Below are 19,197 nucleotides of genomic sequence, written 5' to 3'. Positions count from 1 at the left end.
TGCAGGGAACAGAGACTGATGTGCTCTGTGACTGTCCACTGTCAGCACTGTGCTGCCCTGACCTGTGGAGAGGTGAAAGGGGCACAGGAGGAGGACACAGCACACTGATGATGTGGACTGGAGAAGTAATATGATGGTGGGCAGAGGAGGAGGCTTTTGTGAGGGGGTGAGGAGGACACTATCATGTCTGCAGCCTCTGTCCACCTCCTGTAGTATGTCCGCAGCCTCTGTCCACCTCCTGTAGTATGTCCGCAGCCTCTGTCCACCTCCTGTAGTATGTCCGCAACCTCTGTCCACCTCCTGTAGTTTGTCCGCAGCCTCTGTCCACCTCCTGTAGTATGTCCGCAGTCTCTGTCCACCTCCTGTAGTATGTCTGCGGCCTCTGTCCACCTCCTGTATCATGTCCGCAGCCTCTGTCCACCTCCTGTATCATGTCCGCAGCCTCTGTCCACCTCCTGTATCATGTCCGCAGCCTCTGTCCACGTCCTGCATCGTGTCCGCAGCCTCTGTCCACCTCCTGTATCATGTCCACAGCCTCTGTCCACCTCCTGTATCATGTCCGCAGCCTCTGTCCACCTCCTGTATCATGTCCGCAGCCTCTGTCCACCTCCTGTATAATGTCCGCAGCCTCTGTCCACCTCCTGTATCATGTCCGCAGCCTGTGTCCACCTCCTGTATCATGTCCGCAGCCTCTGTCCACCTTCTGTATCATGTCCGCAGCCTCTGTCCACCTCCCGTATCATGTACGCAGCCTCTGTGCACCTCCTGTATCATCTCCGCAGCCTCTGTCCACCACCTGTAGTGTGTCTGCAGCCTCTGTCCACCTCCTGTAGTATGTCCGCGGCCTCTGTCCACCTCCTGTATCATGTCCGCAGCCTCTGTCCACCTCCTGTACCATGTCCGCAGCCTCTGTCCACCTCCTGTATCATGTCCGCAGCCTCTGTCCACCTCCTGTATCATATCCACAGCCTCTGTTCACCTCCTTTATTATGTCCACAGCCTCTGTCCACCTCCTGTATCATGTCTGCAGCCTCTCTCCACCTCCTGTATCATGTCTGCAGCCTCTGTCCACCTCCTGTATCATATCCGCAGCCTCTGTCCACCTCCTGTATCATGTCTGCAGCCTCTGTCCACCTCCTGTATCATGTCCGCAGCCTCTGACCATCTCTTGTCTTTTATCATGTCTGCAGTCTCTGAGGGGATCCCAGAAAGGAGTCAAGAGTGGGAGCGCCGCTGGGATGGGGGTTATGGGAAGAGACAGACATGTGTGGACTGTGGAGAGGAGACTATAAAACCAGAGCCGCCAAGCTGGAGCCATCTGACTGAGCCCTGCACGGTGCACCTGAGAGGAGGTCAGTGACAGCGCCGCCAGGCCAGTTTGAGGGGGGTCACTGATGTAAGGGGGGAGTGATATAAAGGTTCCACCCCTATATTAGTAACCCCCCCCCTTACCTTAGTGTATTCACTGTGCGGAAGGTGGTCTCTGGTCACCATCCTGCAGACTCTGATGTAAGGGAGAACTCTGTGCTGGCTGGGTTATAGTATCCTGACCTTCATGTAAATTGAGAAATATGTTTTTTGACTTTTTTTTTTACTTAAACACATTGCTAATAGCACTAGCTATGTGTTTATAGTTCAAATATTGATATTTGCACTGTTTAGCACTAAAAACAGTAATTGTAGGTACTTATTTGCAGTGCCAGTAAAGAATGTGGATCCTTCAGTAAATTTCACATTTTTTTGCCAGTAAAAAATTGGTGTAGTTTGTAAATTTTGGCGTTCTGCCAGTAAATTTCACTTCGGGGGTTGGCAACGCTGCTATAACTGGCCTTCACAGCAAGGAGCACACAGAAGGGTAACGCATGCAATACAAAACCAGAGAAATTCCCAGCTCAACTCCCCAACCAGTCTGCTTACCAACCAAATTGACCTGCTTAACAGGCAAAGCCAGCAGCATGACACCGAGCAATCTTTTAAGCTGTCTGTAAGGTTGGCATTCTGCCTACCACTGTAGGGAGCCTTCTTCCCACTGCCCCCCAATAAATTAATTTCAGCAGTGGTTCCCTGGGACCTAAAATTATTTCAAAGGTTCTTTTTGGGTAAAAAGGTTAAGAAAGACTGGCCTAGACCAGTGCACAAGTCAATGAACTAGTACAGTTTGCGATATTGTGTTAACACTTGTAAACAAGATCGGCATATTGTTCGATAATGCATTGATTTAACAACATAGGATGAGAAAGAAGTCATTGATAGCACTCGAAACAAACATACTTCTGATATTCTGCATCTGTTTTGTGTTGTTTCTCAAGCTTTTAATAGTAATAAAAGGACAATTTTGTATTGTGTATTAATGGTTCTGAGGTTTTCCCCATTTGTACAATAGGAAACAGATCTATTATTTACATTAAAAAAACTCTGAAACTTGATAAAAATGGCAAATTGTTAACCACTGTTGGGATTGAACAAGAAGCTGAGATGAACAGAACTATAGTAAACAAGTGCTTTGTTATGGGCTAAGGATGTTTAGGGGGAGATTTACTAAAACTGGTGCACTCAGAATCTGGTCCAGCTGTGTATGGTAGCCAATCAGCTTCTAACTTCAGCTTGTTCAATTAAAGGGGTTGTAAACCCTTGTGGTTTTTCATCTCAATGCATTCTATGCATTGAGGTGAAAAACCTCTTGTAGTGCACCAGAGTCCCCCTTTTACTTATCTGAGCCTAATCGATCCTTCCCCGGGGACGAGGCTCCAGCCGGTGTCTCGAGTCCTGATTGGATAGACTGATAGCAGCGCATCCAATGATGCGGGAGCTGGGGGGCGGAGCCAAGTCCTGCTGTCTGTGTCAATGGGCGCAGCAGCAGGACACGGGAGCACACCTGCATGGGTGCCCCGACGGAGAGCGCTTCTCTGACCGGGCATTCGAGAAGAGGAGGAGCCAGGTGCACCTCTGAGGGACCCCAGAAGAGGACGATCGGGGCCACTCTGTGCAAAACCAACTGCACAGAGGAGGTAAGTATGACATGTTTTTTTTTTTTAAAACACGAATGTTTACATATCCTTTAAGCTTTGACAATAAAACCTGTGGTGGGCAAAAGGGCGTACAGGTACATCCCCTATAAGAAGCGGTGCTGCTCGCCCGCCACGGTCTCTGTGACCGTGACCGCTGGTCCCGCGGATTCAATGTCCACCAGGTGAATGCGGTTGTGTCATGGAGAGGTAGAACGGGGAGATGCTTTTGTAAACAAAGCATTTCCCTGTTCTGCCTAGTGACAGGACAGAGATCACTGCTCCCTGTCGTCAGGAGCAGTGATCGCTGTCATGTGAGGTGTAGACCCTTCCCCCCCACAGTTAGAATCACTCCCTAGGACACACTTAACCCCTTCACTACCCCCCTGGTGTTTAACCCCTTCACTGCCAGTGTCATTTACACAATAATCAATGCAGTTTTCTATCACTGTATAAATGACAATGGTTCCAAAATAGTGTCAAAAGTGTCCGATCTGTCCGCCATAATGTCGCAGTCCCGATAAAAATCGCAGATCGCCGCCATTACTAATAATAAAAAAAATTAATAATAAAAATGCTATAAATCTATCCCCTATTTTGTAAACGCTATAAATTTTGCGCAAACCAATCAATATACGCTTATTGCGATTTTTTTTTTTACCAAAAATATCTAGAAGAATACATATTGGCCTAAACTGAGGAAAATATTTTTATTATATATATTTTTGGGGATATTTATTATAGCAAAAAGTTAAAAATATTGCTTTTTTTTTTCAAAATTATCGCTCTTTTTTTTGTTTATAGTGCAAAAAATAAAAACCGCAGAAAAAGAGAAAAAAAGAGCTCTATTTGTGGGAAAAAAGGACGTTGATTTTGTTTGGGTACAGCGTCTCACGACCGCACAATTGTCAGTTAGAGCGACGCAGTGACAAATCGCAAAAAGTGCTCTGGTCAGAAAGGGGGTTAATCCTTCCGGGGCTGAAGTGGTTAAACTTTTTGTCCTGTATCATAAGATAAATGGACATGCTGCTTAAGTTTTAACTACAAAACAAGAAACGTTTAAACAAACAGTGACCTTTAGGCCTCATGCACACGGGACGTTAAAATAACGTTATGAAAACGCCAGTAGCTTTGCAGTGAGTTTTTTTTAACTTTTTTCAACTTTTTTCAGCTTTTTTAAACATTTTTGCAATGGCGTTTTTTAACGTTTATTAGCGTCTTTTAGCATTTTTCTGCGTTAGCGGTTTTTAGCTTTTTTTTTTTTTCAAAATTTTTTTTTTTTTTCAATGGATCAAAAACGTTAAAAACCGTTGGTGAGCGACGTTTTGGAGCGTTTATCAGCGTTAGAGCGTTTTTACAGCTGAAAAACGTCTCTCTGAACCCACTAGTTTTGGGTTTTTTTATAGCTTAAAAACGCCTATGCCATTTGCAGCTCAAAAACGCCTAGGTGGGCATGAAGCCATAGACTAACATAGACAGGCGTTTTTAAGCTGCAAAAAACGCTCAAAAAAGCGGCTGTAAAAATGTCCGTGTGCATGAGGCCTTAGTATGAGCACATTTATCTATCTAATCTTTCCCATTTGCATGAAGGATAAGTCTGGTCTACTTCATAGTGACATCATCATCGTTAAGCATAATAAGAAGGACTGCTTTAGCTTTGTGACAGGAATAATGAGTTTAGTGTCATAAATGAGAGAGAGTCAGAAAAGTCTGTGATTCAGCCACTCTGCTCAGTGTAAACCCTTAAAATTTCCAAGAGAGACTATTCCAAGTTCTTCAGCATGGATGCACTTCTGTACACAGTAAATTGAGATCTCACTCAATAACTAGAACCAATGTCTGATTATTTATTTATTTCAGGTATTTATTTAGCACCATCAATTTACACAGCGCTTTACATATACATTGTACATTCACATTAGTCCCTACCCTCAAGGAGCTTACAATCATCTAAGGTCCCTAACTCACATGTATACCTACACATACTAGGGCCAGTTTAGACAGGATCCAATTAACCTACCTGCATGTCTTTAGAGTGTGGGAGGAAACCAGAGTACCCAGAGGAAACCCAAGCAGGCACAGGGAGAACATGCAAACTCCAGGCAGGTAGTGCCATGGTAGGGATTCAAACCAGCAAATCCTGCTTGGCAAAAGTGCTAACCACTACACCAGTGGTGTATTTAGGTTTTGTGCTGCCCTAGGCCTGACTAAACTCATTCACCCCCTAATTTAAATATGACCCACCCCTTCCTGCCAATGCCACACCTCTTCCTGTTTAAGACCCACCCTGTCATCTGTAAAACCACACCTTTCCTCTTTCTCTCTGTACATTAAAAGTGGGTACCAAGTGCAGCTTCATCAGTGCCCATCAATGCAGCCTCACCAGTGCCCCTCAGTGCAGCCTGATCAGCGCCCCTCAGTGCAGCCTCACCAGTGCCCTTCAGCACAGCCTCACCAGTGCCCTTCAGTGCAGCTTCACCAGTGCCCATCAAAGCAGCCTCACCAGTGCCCATCATTGCAGCCTGATCAGTGCCCATCAGTGCAGCCTCACCAGTGCCCATCAATGCAGCCTCACCAGTGCCCATCAGTGCAGCCTCACCAGTGCCCATCAGTGCAGCCTCACCAGTGCCCATCAATGCAGCCTCACCAGTGCCCATCAATGCAGCCTCACCAGTGCCCATCAATGCAGCCTCACAGGTGCTCATCAATGCAGCCTCACCAGTGCTCATCGATGCAGCCTCACCAGTGCACTTACCTGTCCAGGGAGCCCGCGATGTCAGCACCCCAGCCGATCTTCGGATCGGCTGTTGGGTGCAGCCACCGCCATTACTACCTGGCAGTGAAGCCTTTTGGATTCACAGCTGGTTCTCTACTGTGCATGCGCGAAGCATGCTGCGCTATCTAATTGGCCTGGTGGCGGAGGAAGGAGGACAGGGCTAAACTTCTGAAAGACAGGGCCGCGGCCCCTGTCAAAAACAGGTACTTGTTCCACCCTCCCCCCTGGAAGGTGCCAAATGTGGCAGCGGGGGGGGGGGGGGGGGGGTATGGATAAGCACAAGTTCCACTTTTGCATGGAACTCTGCTTTAACATACAGACAGAAAGTTCAGAAAGTGTGTCTGTGTGCGCATCAGGAGGTGGAGTATGGAGGCAGCCGATGAAACAGGCACAACAGAGATTGGATAGATCATAAGCAGGCAGGGCAAAATCATTGGCCTTTTCAGCAAACTGCACTGTTCACTCCACATGGAGACATGTGTAGGTAAAAAAACACAAAAAAAAGTAAAAAAAAATATCCATCAGTCTTAAATGTAGTCAGCAGGATGGACACTAAAATTCAGATTGATCTATAATGGGAAATGATACTTTTCTTCATGTCAAAAGGCAGCATGAACCATACAGGTAGCTATGAGAGGTTAACCAATATATGCAAGCAGACAATTCATTGTAGCAGAGTAGATAAGCACAGTTCTCTCCTAGCAAGGACACAGAGGGTTAATTACCAGAGTCCCTATTTCAGAAAACAGGGAATAGGAGAAAGTCAGAAATCTGTAGCACAGATAAGCAGAATGAGATTTGGAGAGACAGATTGTGAGGATCAGTATTTTACTCTCAAACCCCTCCAAGATATACAATATGTAGCTAGGTCCGTCTGCTGAAACCACAATCCAATCTGCCCTGATGTGATTCCATGTGCACCTGGAGAAGATGATCAGCTCGCTTTTTCTCTGCTCTCCTGTCTGTGCAGAGAGGAGGGGGGAACTGTCATGCTCTATGCTTCATGAGAGAGACACTCTCTGAACGCTGCAGCCAGCAGCCACGGCAGTGAATGAGTTGACTCGGGAGGAGGTGGCTTTTTTCTTGCAGTAGGGGGTGGGGGTGGCTTTTTTGCTGCTCCCCCCAAACTGCCGCCCTAGGCCTTGTCGGCCTAGGCCAAGACACAGCACTGCACTACACCACTGGAGAACTAACTTCAAATTCTTTGACCTAAAGAATATATGTTGACCATTGACAGTATAAGACATTTACAGTGGGGCAACCTTGGACACTTTTCATCTGATAGGTACTTATAGATAAATTTGCCAGTAAAAGTGAGAACCCTCTTGAAGACATTCTTCTCTGCTTTCAGTCATCTTCTACCAGCAATGGGATTCTGACATCAAACTCTTTGTTACACTACTCAGGGCTGCTTGTAAGAATCCCACTGCAGGGCAACGCTTGATTAATTTACCAAAGCTTGACAGACATTGCACATACATTATTACAATGCATTACTAAAAAAGCTGTGCATGTCAAGTTTAAAGCATACTTTAGGCTTGTTTCTCACTCCTCCAACCAAAACTTTGCCATTCCTCATTTAAATCATAATCATTCCTCCATTCTCACCATTCCTAGTCATTCTCCTAGTCATGGTGAATCATTCATTATTCCTGCTCTAAATTTCTCTCCTTTTTTTTTTCACTCCCTCATCTTCTACAGTACGCCCTCCTCTGAGCACAAGACACTTCACCAGGGACATAATAAGCGCATGCAACACTCTATCATGGAATGGTATCACATAAAATGCTATGCAGAGCACATTAGCTACTTACTAAGGCATATGTTGAACATAAGATACATTTTGCCAGGGGCAGAGCAGAAGACCATGACACAGTAGTCATGATACTTGGCGTAACATCATCTTTAAAATTAAAAAAAAAAAAACTAACAACTGAAAGTGCTTGCGCGCAGAAGCGGACGCATACATAAGTTGCGCCCGCATATATAAACGGTGTACAAAGCACACATGTGAGGTATTGCCATAAACCTTAGAGTGAGAGCAATAATTCTAGCACTAGACCTCCTCTGTAACTCTAAACAGGTAACCTGTACACATTTTTGAAGCGTCGCCTATGGAGATTTTTAAATACTGTAGTTTGTCATTGCCATTCCACGAACGTTCACAATTTTAATGCATGACATGTTAGGTATCCATTTACTCAGCGTAACATTATCTTCCATATTGTACAAAAAAATTGGGCTAACTTTACTGTTTTTATTTAAAAAAGTGTATTTTTTCAAAGAAAATTGCGTTTGAAAGACTGCTATGCAAATACCATGTTACATAAAATATTGCAATGATTGGCATTTTATTCTCTAGGGTCTCTGCTAAAAAAAATATATAATGTTTGGGGGTTCTTAGTAATTTTCTAGCAAAAAATACTAATAGTAGCAGAGATGGTTCCGCTGTCCATGGTCGTAGGGGCTCTTCACCAGGAGATAATCCAATTCCAGGTTATTTCCTCACCTAAGTTTCCTCTGGTTATTGGTTATCCTTGCTTACAGAGGCACAATCGCTCTTTTGATTGGCTCTGTGCTGAGGTTCTCTCCTAGCCGCCACAATGCAGTAAGACATGCTTCCAGAAGGTAGCCAAGGTCCTGTGCACCACTTCACTCTCCTCCCTGCCGGAGGAGTACAACAATTTAATAGATGTCTTTGACAAAGGTCAAGCCGGCAATTTGCCTCCACACCGGCCGTATGATTGCGCAACTGACCTTCAACCTGGTGCCACTCCCCCTTGTGGCCTGGTTTACCCTTTGTCGGTCTTGGAGCATAAGGCCATGAAAAGTATGTTGCAGACGCACTTTCTCGAGGTTTCATCCACAAATCCTCATCTCCTGCTGGCGCTGGTTTCTTCTTTGTGAAGAAGAAGAGTGGTAAACTGAGACCTTGTATTGATTATAGGGATCTCAATCGTTCCACGATTAAGAATGCCTATCTGATTCCGTTGATTACGGAGTTATTTGACCGCCACAAGGGAGCAACGGTTTTCACAAAGCTTGATTTGAGAGGGGCATACAATCTCAGAGGATTAAGGAGGGCGACGAGTAGAAAACTGCATTTAACACGAGAACAGGCCATTATGAGTACCTCGTAATGCCTTTTGGCCTTTGTAACGCCCTGGCAGTTTTCCAGATTAACAATGTCCTCCGAGATTTGTTGCAGCTATGTGTGGTGGTTTATCTCGATGACATCCTCATATTTTCCAAGTCCCTGGAGAGCCACCACACAGATGTCTGTCGTGTGCCTCAGAAACTAAGAGAGAACAATCTCTATTGTAAACTGGAGAAGTGCGAGGTCCATCATGAACAGGTTAAATTCCTGGGTTATGTCATTTCCACTGCTGGTTTTTTGATGGACCCAGAGAACTTTGGCTATGTTTTGACTATGTTTGTTCTTTTTACTTTTATTATTAAACAAATGTGATTTAACTGTACTTCTGTCTCGGTCTGATTTCATGGTTTCTGACAATGTCGTAACTGACCACATATGCAGCATCATGGCAGTTGAAGAATAAACAAAGGCCAAGATGTCAGCTTCCTTGGCTGAAAACGATAGGAGGGTTTACTTCCACTTCAACTCCAATGCAAAACTGTCCAGCTTGGACAAATTAGAATTGTAAATATGAAAAAAACTAACATTGCCTTGGGCTTTTAACCACTTCCTGCCCACCGGCTGTCAAATGACGGCTGGGCGGCACAGCTCTCGTTCTGGGTGGACGTCATATGAAGGCCCTCCAGAACGACCACCCTCGCGCGCCCATGGGGGCCCGCATCGTGGCACTCGGTGGTGTGGTGTGTCAGTCTGACACAACACTACACCGATCTCAGTAAAGAGCCTCTGATTGAGGGTCTTTATCACGTGATCAGTCGTGGCCAATCACGGCTGACCACGATGTAAACAGGAAGAGCCGTTGATTGGCTTTTCCTCACTTGCGCCTGACAGACGCAAGTAAAGGAGAGCCGATCGCCGGCTCTCCTGACGGGGGGGTCTTTGCTGATTGCACCTGTCAACACATTCCGGTTAGATATCTATAGATTTACTCCACGAACCCATGGTACTTAATTGGTTGTCCTTAAATGTACAGAGTCTTAACTCACCCCAGAAATGCGCCAAAGTTTTTAGATACCTTTGATCCCATAAGGTGGGCACAGCTTGCCTACAGGAAACACACTTTGCATCTTCTTCTACCCCTCACTACTTCGACGCTCAGTACCGGCAGGTCTACCACGCAATGGCCCCTTCTAAGACGCGAGGAATTCAAATCACTTTTCATAACGAGGTACTCTTTATTCGCCACAAAACAATTGCTGATCCTCAAGGCCGCTACCTGCTTCTTTTGGGCTCTCTGATGGACTTGGAGGGGACTCTTTGCTCCTACTATGCCCCAAACGAGTGACGACAACTACCTTTTTTGTCTCACCTCTTTGAGCTACTACATACCCATACCAAAGGTACAATTTTGTTATGTGGAGACTCAAATCTAGTTTTGAACCCAAAACTAGATCGCTCTAATCCCGACCAGGGGGGTGCTGAGACTTACTCCAGATCTTACAGAGACCTTCTGGATAGCTCCGGCTTGGTAAACATTTGGAGGGATCTACACTCTATTGCCAGGGATTATACCATGTTTCCTCGAAAATAAGACCGGGCCTTTATTATTTTTGTCTACAAAAAACACACTAGGGCTTATTTTCAGGGGATGTCTTATTTACAGAATGTACAATAATCTACATTTATTCAAATTACAGTCATGTCATCATGATGATCTTAAAGTGATTGTAACCCTATATATATATATATATATATATATATATATATATATATATATATATATATATATCCTGATCCTTTAAAGCATGACAGACAGCACAGTGCTTGTGCTGTATCATTTAGCCCTTTCTATGTTCCAAAAAACCTGGAATAAAACAATAAAATGTTTTAAAAAAAGTTCCTGTGTCCCCGTCAGCTCAGGAGAATGCATTATGACATTCTGTAATCCCAAAAATAAACCTTGGTTAAAGTAATTGTAAAATGATGTAATCTGTTTTGTAAAAAGACTATATAATGTCCATATGTGTGTCTCCTTTTGTAACATAATTATGGAAAGTACATTATTTACAGCACTACTGGGCGCTCACGTGACCCACAGGAGCTCTTCTTCCCTGCTCCGAGCACTGCCAAGGGAAGGGCCACTGACGTCACCTGGGAGGAGAGAAGAAAATCTCTGACGGTTCACGTGAGTGCCCAGTGGCCCTGTAAATAAGGTATTTTCCACAATAAAGTTGCAAAAGGAGACACACTGCACATTATATAATCTTTTTACAAAGTGGATTACATGTTTTTACAATGACTTGAACTAGGGCTTATTTTCGGGGTAGGGCTTATATCGCAGCCATCCCTGAAAATAATGCTAGGTCTTATTTTTGGGGTAGGGCTTATTTTTGGGGAAACAGGGTATGCATTAATCTCACCCACACTCAAGCTACTCCCAAATTGACCATGTGCTAGTTCCTAGACATCCCACAGGATCTGTCTGCCACTATACTAACGGTCCCCTGGTCTGGCATGACCCCATTTTCGTTACTTGCAATTCGTTTGTGCTTAAACCTCCTTCATCCTCATGTTGCCTGATTGACTCCTTACTGACTCAGTCCTCTTTGATGGAAGATTTGCAACTCCGCTCGTCTGAGTACTTCCAACTTAATGAGGGCTCAGTTCAAACTCCAGTCACTTTGCGGGAAGCCTACAAGGCAGTAATTCGGGGCCACCTAATTCAATACACCTCTCAATGTAAGAAAGAAAGGCAGGCTCAGATCTCTCAACTGGAATATGAGTTAGATACAGCCACAACAACACTGAAACAGAACCCTAAAAAGCACAATTGAACAGAGGTGGGTCGATTACGGAGAGACCTTGATCTATATCTGACTGAGAAAGCAGAACGTCTTTTGCGGTGGACTAAACAAAAATTCTATGCCAATTCTATGGCAACAAGCCTGGCACCATGTTAGCAAACAAATTGAAATCTGTTGCCCCCAGGCAATCTGCTATTTCCTGCAGAACCAGATTCCAGGTTCGTACGTCTAATCCAGTCAAGATCCTTGACGAATTTAGACACCACTTGTCGAAACTTTATTCCTCCCCAAAAGATCCACCTTCTTCAGATCTCACCTCCTTCCTTAATGAGACGTCCCTGCCATCGCTAAAATCAGCCCACTGGGAATCCTTAGGAGCTGACATTACAGATTGGGAAGTGTGACAGATTATTAAGGTTATATAACCCCATAAGCGACTGGGTCCAGGTGGATTTACGGGCCTTTTCAACAAAAAATTGTCGGAAGTAGCGGTACCTTACCTAGACCGCTAAGCTTCAATAGCCTTAAGAATGGGGAAAACTTATTTAAGACTATGTTACTTGGCTCTATTGTGATACTCCCCAAGCCGGATAAGAACTCCCAATCCTGGGCCAACTTCCTTCCTATATCATGCCTTAACGCTGATATGTAAAAATTCTAGCCACTTACATGGCACACCGCCGTACTCATCAACTAATGTTGCTCTCCTTAGACATTCGAAAAGTGTTTGCCACCCTATCCTGGACCTACTTGAGAGCAGCACTGGTTCATAGAGGTGTGGGCGACTCATTCCTCATATGGATTGCTGCTTTGTATAGTGACCCTTCAGCCACTGTGAGGTAAATGGGGCATGAATCGCCTTCCTTCTCTATAGCTCAAGGAACTCGTCAGGGATGTCTCCTCTCTCCACCTCTCTTTAAAATAGTGTTAGAACCTCTGGCCGCACACAATCATCTAAGTCCAGACATCAGGGGTATTAAATTGGCCGGTGTGCACCATAAGTTAGCTATGTTCGCTGATGATATTTTGATGTATATCACATCCCTGCATATCACAGTGCTCAACTTGATATCCCTGTTGAATGGCTTTTCCTCCCTGTCAGGTCTCTATGTAAACCATGCCAAATTCTGTGCACTAAATGTTTCTCTACCAGACGCTACCCTTCAGAGGGTGTAAACTCAATTCTTCTTCCAATGGTCCAACTCCAATCTTATGTCAGAATCACACTTACCCCGACGTACTCGGCCTTATATGGTGTCAACTATCCCTCTCTCATTAGAACATTAACTCGGCTATTAGAGTCGTGGAACAAAACACACATCTCTTGACTGGGGCGAATATACGCGGTAAAGATGACTCTCCTGCCAAAACTGCTCTATCCCTTTAGGGTCTTGCCTGTTGTGGTCCTCCTGCATATGTTACGCTTATTGGAGGGTCACCTCTTTACGTTTATCTGGGGCCTGATTAAACAAAGACTGAACAGATATCTACTCTATAGTCCTAAGTTAGGAATGCCGAATATTACTACAAAGTGGCTCAGATAGCTCCCCTAGCACAATTATTGAAAGGCTGCACCTCTCTGGACCTCTAAACCCTGTCCTATCGCACACCCTTGTGGTATGGGACTCTATAAAATATTCATCCCACCTGATATTGCCATATCTTCCTCTCCTTGAAATATTCAACTGCCTTTTATTTCCCCCGGGTTTGGAAAATCCCCAGAGCTATCACTGGTGGTGCAGTAGGGGCTTGACAACAGTTCAATCCTTACTGTCCCCCCCGAAGCATTGTCACCTTCCAAGATACATATGATATTCCAGACTCTGAGAAATATCATTACCTCCGAATCAGCCAGCTGCCGGAATCCCTGACTGCTCCTACACAAACCGATAGAAGGCGCTACCAAATAAGAACGGGTTCTCATGACTCATATATTCTTGGCGACGAAACAAACTATTGCCAAAATGTGAAAGACACCTATTCTCAACTTCGACAAAGTGAAAGGTCGGGTGCATGGCACCCTAGTGAACGAGAAATTGATGGCGATTCTAAGTTGCAAACATCTCTATCATATTTACCATTTTCAAATAAAATGAAGGTAAAAGAAAATCCCACATTTTGGGTTGTCCCCACAACAGGAATAGTGAGGATATTTTCCTATGGGAACGCTAGTTTTAGTGACCCTGGTGAAAACCAGGGATTCCCTCATTTTAGAGGAATTTTTTCTCATTTCCTGTTTTGGCTATAGGGAAATGAATGTCCTGACTAGGCTTTCATATACCCTAAATAATCCCTATTAAACTCCTGCTAACCTTTTTTTACAATGTTTACATGGAATAATTAGAAACCCAGACAAGCAATGTCAGTTCTAAGATGCCCCAAATTATCTGGAAGCCAGAGTGTCCCAGATCTCACCCATTACTACAAAGACATTGCATTAAAAAGGATTGTAAATTGGAAACACAATGTATAAGATAATCGATAATCCTCCAATGTACCAAGTTATGGTATAGCTGCTAGCAATAATCACTGTCTTCCCCCGTTGGGAATGGCTTCCCCCGCCCACCCCGCTGGGAGAATACAATGACTCAGCTGGAGGGATTCCCCTGTCAACACGGTCTGTGGCTAAATTCTTTCCTGCAACTCGTGGCTGCAGGAAAGAAATTCACACCGTGTATGGGCTGCTTAACTGACTAGAACAGTGCCTCTATTATGTACTTTGAAAATGAATTGCTCTGTATGCCTGCAACTACAGAGGTCAGTGAGGACTTGTTTTAGCACTTATTTGCTTGTTAAGAATTTGTAAACAATTGAATGTCAATAGCATGGAGCCATAGATAAATTCACAAACTAAACAAACTAGGATGAACATAATTTATCAAACATTAAAGGCTCATGCACATGAACAGTTTGTTTTATACAGCATAAAAACATGGTCAATTTGGGGTACAAGGGAGCCACAGGTGCAGGGTTCAGCCCGTTGCCAGCAGACTGTAAAATATAATGATAGGCTGAAATACTAGGCCAGTGATGGCGAACCTTGGCACTCGAGATGTTTTGGAACTACATTTCCCATGATACTCATCCACACTGCAGAGTGCATGAGCATCATGGGAAATGTAGTTCCAAAACATCTGGTGTGCCAAGGTTCGCCATGCTGTTCTGAGCGATTCTTGTGTTTAGAGCCATATGCATTCAGGAACATATGCTCCAATCATGGGATTTCTGCATTCAGGGCATACGTCCCAGTTCTACTCCTGTTTTTTTACGCTTTATGAGCCAAACCGCCTGTGTATGTGTATGAGCCCTAAATAATAAAACAATGACCCAGCCACCCAGCTAGGATCTCTAAACAAGTTGAAATGAAATACAGTAAGGCATAGATGGTAAAATGAGGCAACACTAATTTGTAAATATATTGAAATTATATAGAATGGCCAAAAATATTTTTTTAACTGTGTTTTGAACTTGAAATTTTAGAAGATATTTGATGCTTTGCTGGTAAAGTGAATTCTGTGACTTCTGGATTATAGAAGAAATCCTGCAGATGAGTCTTTGACTAAAGGTCACAAGTGTAGCAGTAGAATGAGTTTTCTGTCTTGTCATAGAAGTACTAATGGACAAGAAGGTGTTAAAGCTTGCAGGCATTTAATCTCACCTCTCCTCTTTGCTGTGTCACCGATTTTCTTGTTTGCAAGATCATTTTCACTGCAAACACTTGCCTACTGGACACATCTGTGAATTTGTAGCACCTCCCAAAAGCACCCTGTAAGACAAAAAATAAAATCAAGGGTGTGACGAATGACACGTGCCAATTTATACACAATTTTAAAGTGACAAAACACAAAGGCATCCTAGTTTGACCTGAAGCTTCATACCAGCGTGCTTCTGAAGCTATAATTAACATTTTACAATAATCTCTCATGTTAAAGAAATTACAAAGGCTTGACATTTTGTTCCCGATCACTAAAAATAGTTTGGAGCACTAAAAAAAAGTTTATAAAACAGACACTTAGTAAAAATTAAGTCAAATGCAAGTAGGTCTGTAGACATGTCACATTCCAACATCGGTTCTCTCTAGAATGCAAACATATAAATTGGTAGTTTTTTAAAACTCTGTTTTTTTTTTTTTTTTCTTAATTTAGTTTTTTTTAACATAATACCTTAGCCTTAATACAAACTTCCCTTGATGCTGCTGCAGTTAAAAAAACAAAACTTCTTTCACTTACCCTCCCCAACAGCTTGCCTTTCCTGTACAACCTTCCAGTTGTTGCATCCTCAGTGAGATAGTGTGCTCCATGTGTGCGAACGCTGCCGTTAATATCCATATCCTAACCATTTCCAGCCCAGAACTCCTCTTTCAGTCTCCCAAAGCACTGGCAGAACACAAACATCCAGCCACCACAACAGTCACACTCTACCATTTGAAGACTTCTGCAGGGATAGCTAACTCAAGAGATGGGAGGAGTGAGGAAAGGCGTGGAAGAGGCTGTGAACACAAATGACGATGAGGAATAGTGCATTGTTATGAGGCTTGACAAATGTAGCACATACCTCACATATTACAATACATTGTTTTAACATTCTTTGTGCACTCTGACGAATAAGTCAATTATTTATTGTGCCCGGGTTTATTGAAAAACATAAATGACATACATAAAGTGGAACTGAACTCTGGAAGCTGTGCCCAAAACAAGGCAGATGACAAAGGTCCAGTCACCAGTATTGCCTGTGGTCTACCTGCAGTTGATCCTGATTCTGCATTGCTATGATACCTTGGCACACTGCAGATGTACAGCTAAGAGGCTATAGGAACACGAGTGCCTAGGCACAGTCACATACCAGGAAGTGCAATGCTGCATTGCTATTTTCCAGGACAAATTCCAAACAAAAGGTAAATTTTCTGCTAAGGCACAAATAACATTTCTAAATATTCCATATTATCACATTTTAAGTTCAGGTCCACTTTCAAGAGAACTGTGCAAAAACCACATGTTAGCTAACCTCACCAAAAAAGTAAAACAAAAAAAAAATGTACATTTTTAAAAACATTTTAAAAACCAGGGTTTAAGGTGATTATTTTTTACTTTTTTTGTCCATTTTATTTTACATTTAACATAGCATTTTTTATTTAATGGTGGTTGCATACAAGCACTGCTTTAAATCTGAAATTCAGGCACATAGATAACACACATCAAATTCACTATCTATACGAAAATCACCTGCGCTCAAAAGAAAAAGAAAATACCTCAAAGCTGCTTACACAGTGCACAGTAAGTGTTCCAGTAGTATGCTCTTATAGTATACCATATGCGCTTACATTAAGGAGTGCATTCCACCATGCACCAGGGTTCTATCACTCTACTAGGTTATGGCCCAGCTCCACCATCCCTAGTGTGAGCACAGGCTCGCGCGGAATGACATCACTTCCTTTAGCTCTGATACTTTTTGTTTACATGAAAAAAATTTTTTTTTTGCTAGAAAATGACTTTGAACCCCCAAACATTATATATTTTTTAAAGCATATGCCCTACAGATTAAAATGGTGGGTGTTGCAATTTTTTTTTCACACAGTATTTGCGCAGTTATTTTTAAAACGCAATTTTTTTGGTAAAAAAACACTTTTTTGAATTTTAATGCACTAAAACACACTATATTGCCCAAATGTTTGGTAAAATATAAAAGATGATCCTTTGCTGAGTAGATAGATACCAAACATGACATGCTTTAAAATTGCGCACAGCCATGCAGTAGCGACAAACTACATACATTTTTAAAAGCCTTTAAAAGCCTTTGCAGGTTACCAGTTTAGATTTACAAAGGAGGTCTACTGCAAAAATTACTGCCCTCGATCTGTGATACCTCACATGCATGGTGCAATTGCTGTTTACATATGACACGAGACAGACGCTTGCGTTCACCTTTGCACGCGAGCATGGGGGGACAGGCGTGCTTTTTTTTTATTATTTATTTTGCTTTTTAATTTTATTTTTACACTGTTCCTTTCATTTTTAATTTTTTTTCGTCATTTTTATTGTTATCACATTGAATGTAAATATCCACCATGATGGCAAGGTTGTGACAGCTACTCTTTTAAAAAAAAATTGGGGTCTATTAGATTCTAGATCTCTCCTACCCTCAAACCTCTCCTACCCTCCACGCGTCTGACCACACCAAGATCAGTGTGATAAGATGCTTTCCCAATTTCCCAATGGCGCTGTTTATATCAGGTCAAACAGAAGCTTCCGGTTTCTTGGGCCATAGAGATGATTGAAGCCATTCTGGTCTCCAATCAGCTCCATGGTCAGCTGGCGGACAGGAGAGGCTGAGAAAATCATGGAAGACGGTGGAAGAGGGGGGGACGTTCGCTCCCACTTCTTGTAAAAACAGTCTAGCAGCTAATTAGCCGCTAGGAATGCTTTTATATGAAAGCCGACCGCTGGCTGAAAATAATGATACCAAGATGATACCTAAACCTGCAGGCATCATTCTGGTATAACCACTCAAAGTCCAGAAACATACCAGTACATTGCTGGTTCTTGTTGGGCATATATTGTAATGTTCTTTTTTTTCATGCAGCCTGTGGGCTGAACGCAAAAAGAAATTGGTCGTGGGTATGTCCACCATTAGAATACTGCCCTGCATCCACCCACTTCTAATGATGGGCATACATGCACTGTTTTTTTTTTTTTTGTGGTGGTGAAATCATCTCCTACAGTGCTGGAGTCGCTGATTTACGTATATGGTGAGAGCAAACGCTGTTGCTGTCAAGATAAATGAATCAGTGCTGCAGCTGAATGGCATACCTGAAAAGAAAATAATGGTTAACAATAAAACACAGTAAACAGTAAAGTATAAAAGAATTACATACATGAAAAGCAAACATGATAAAACATAGTAACAATAAAACATTCCATTTAAAAAATACAGTAAAAAGAGCAGAACAATAGAGAGAGAACAATAGAGAGCATAGAGAGAGAGAACAATAAAACGACAACTATTTTTGGCTTTTTTATTTTGTGTATATATATATATATATATATATATATATATACACACTTTTATTTGTAACTGTAACTGTATCTTTAATGGTTCCAGGTTTGGTTCTCTCAAAATGCAAGACTGTGCCATACTGTACCCTACGCTAATACTCCACTAGTGTGTGGAAGCATTCGAAACATTCACCGATGCAAAGACCAGGTTGGCCAGGACAGGAAGGACAATAATAGCGCGTGTCATGCCTATATCCGCGCTTGCTACAGACATGACATTTTCTTTGGGGTGATCGTTGGGTAGGGGTGCCAGGGAGGACATATGGAAAATGCCTCTCATGCATCCGGCTCACTGCATTTGGATTGGGAAGTTGGGCCACAGCACCGTCTGGAAACAGAAGAGCTGTGATGATTTCTTCCTGGAATTTAAGGAAGGATCCAGTTCATCCTGACGCTTTGTATAACACATAAGCGTTCAGCAGAGCCAATTGGAATAAGTATACGGACACTTTTTTGTACTAGC

General features: G+C 43.1%; 1 protein-coding gene across 2 annotated transcripts in view; it reads right to left on the bottom strand.

The window, feature by feature from the left end:
• The window catches only part of LOC141105598 (serine/threonine-protein kinase PLK2-like), a 122,847-nt gene extending 106,693 nt beyond the window's left edge, over positions 1-16,154 (bottom strand). For both annotated transcript variants that reach the window (XM_073595543.1, XM_073595552.1), the window contains exons 1-2: positions 15,912-16,154; positions 15,341-15,448 (exon numbers count right to left, since the gene is read on the bottom strand). In XM_073595543.1, coding sequence (XP_073451644.1) covers positions 15,341-15,448; positions 15,912-16,010 — 207 coding nt within the window. In that variant the 5' untranslated portion in view covers positions 16,011-16,154. The remainder of the gene's footprint in view (positions 1-15,340; positions 15,449-15,911) is intronic.
• Positions 16,155-19,197: the final 3,043 nt, after the last annotated feature.

The sequence above is a fragment of the Aquarana catesbeiana genome, linkage group LG01 (genome assembly GCF_042186555.1).
Source record: "Aquarana catesbeiana isolate 2022-GZ linkage group LG01, ASM4218655v1, whole genome shotgun sequence".
Lineage (NCBI taxonomy): Eukaryota > Metazoa > Chordata > Amphibia > Anura > Ranidae > Aquarana > Aquarana catesbeiana.
The sequence above is the reverse complement of the archived record's forward strand: the minus strand, read 5'-3'. Positions and strand labels throughout refer to the sequence as shown.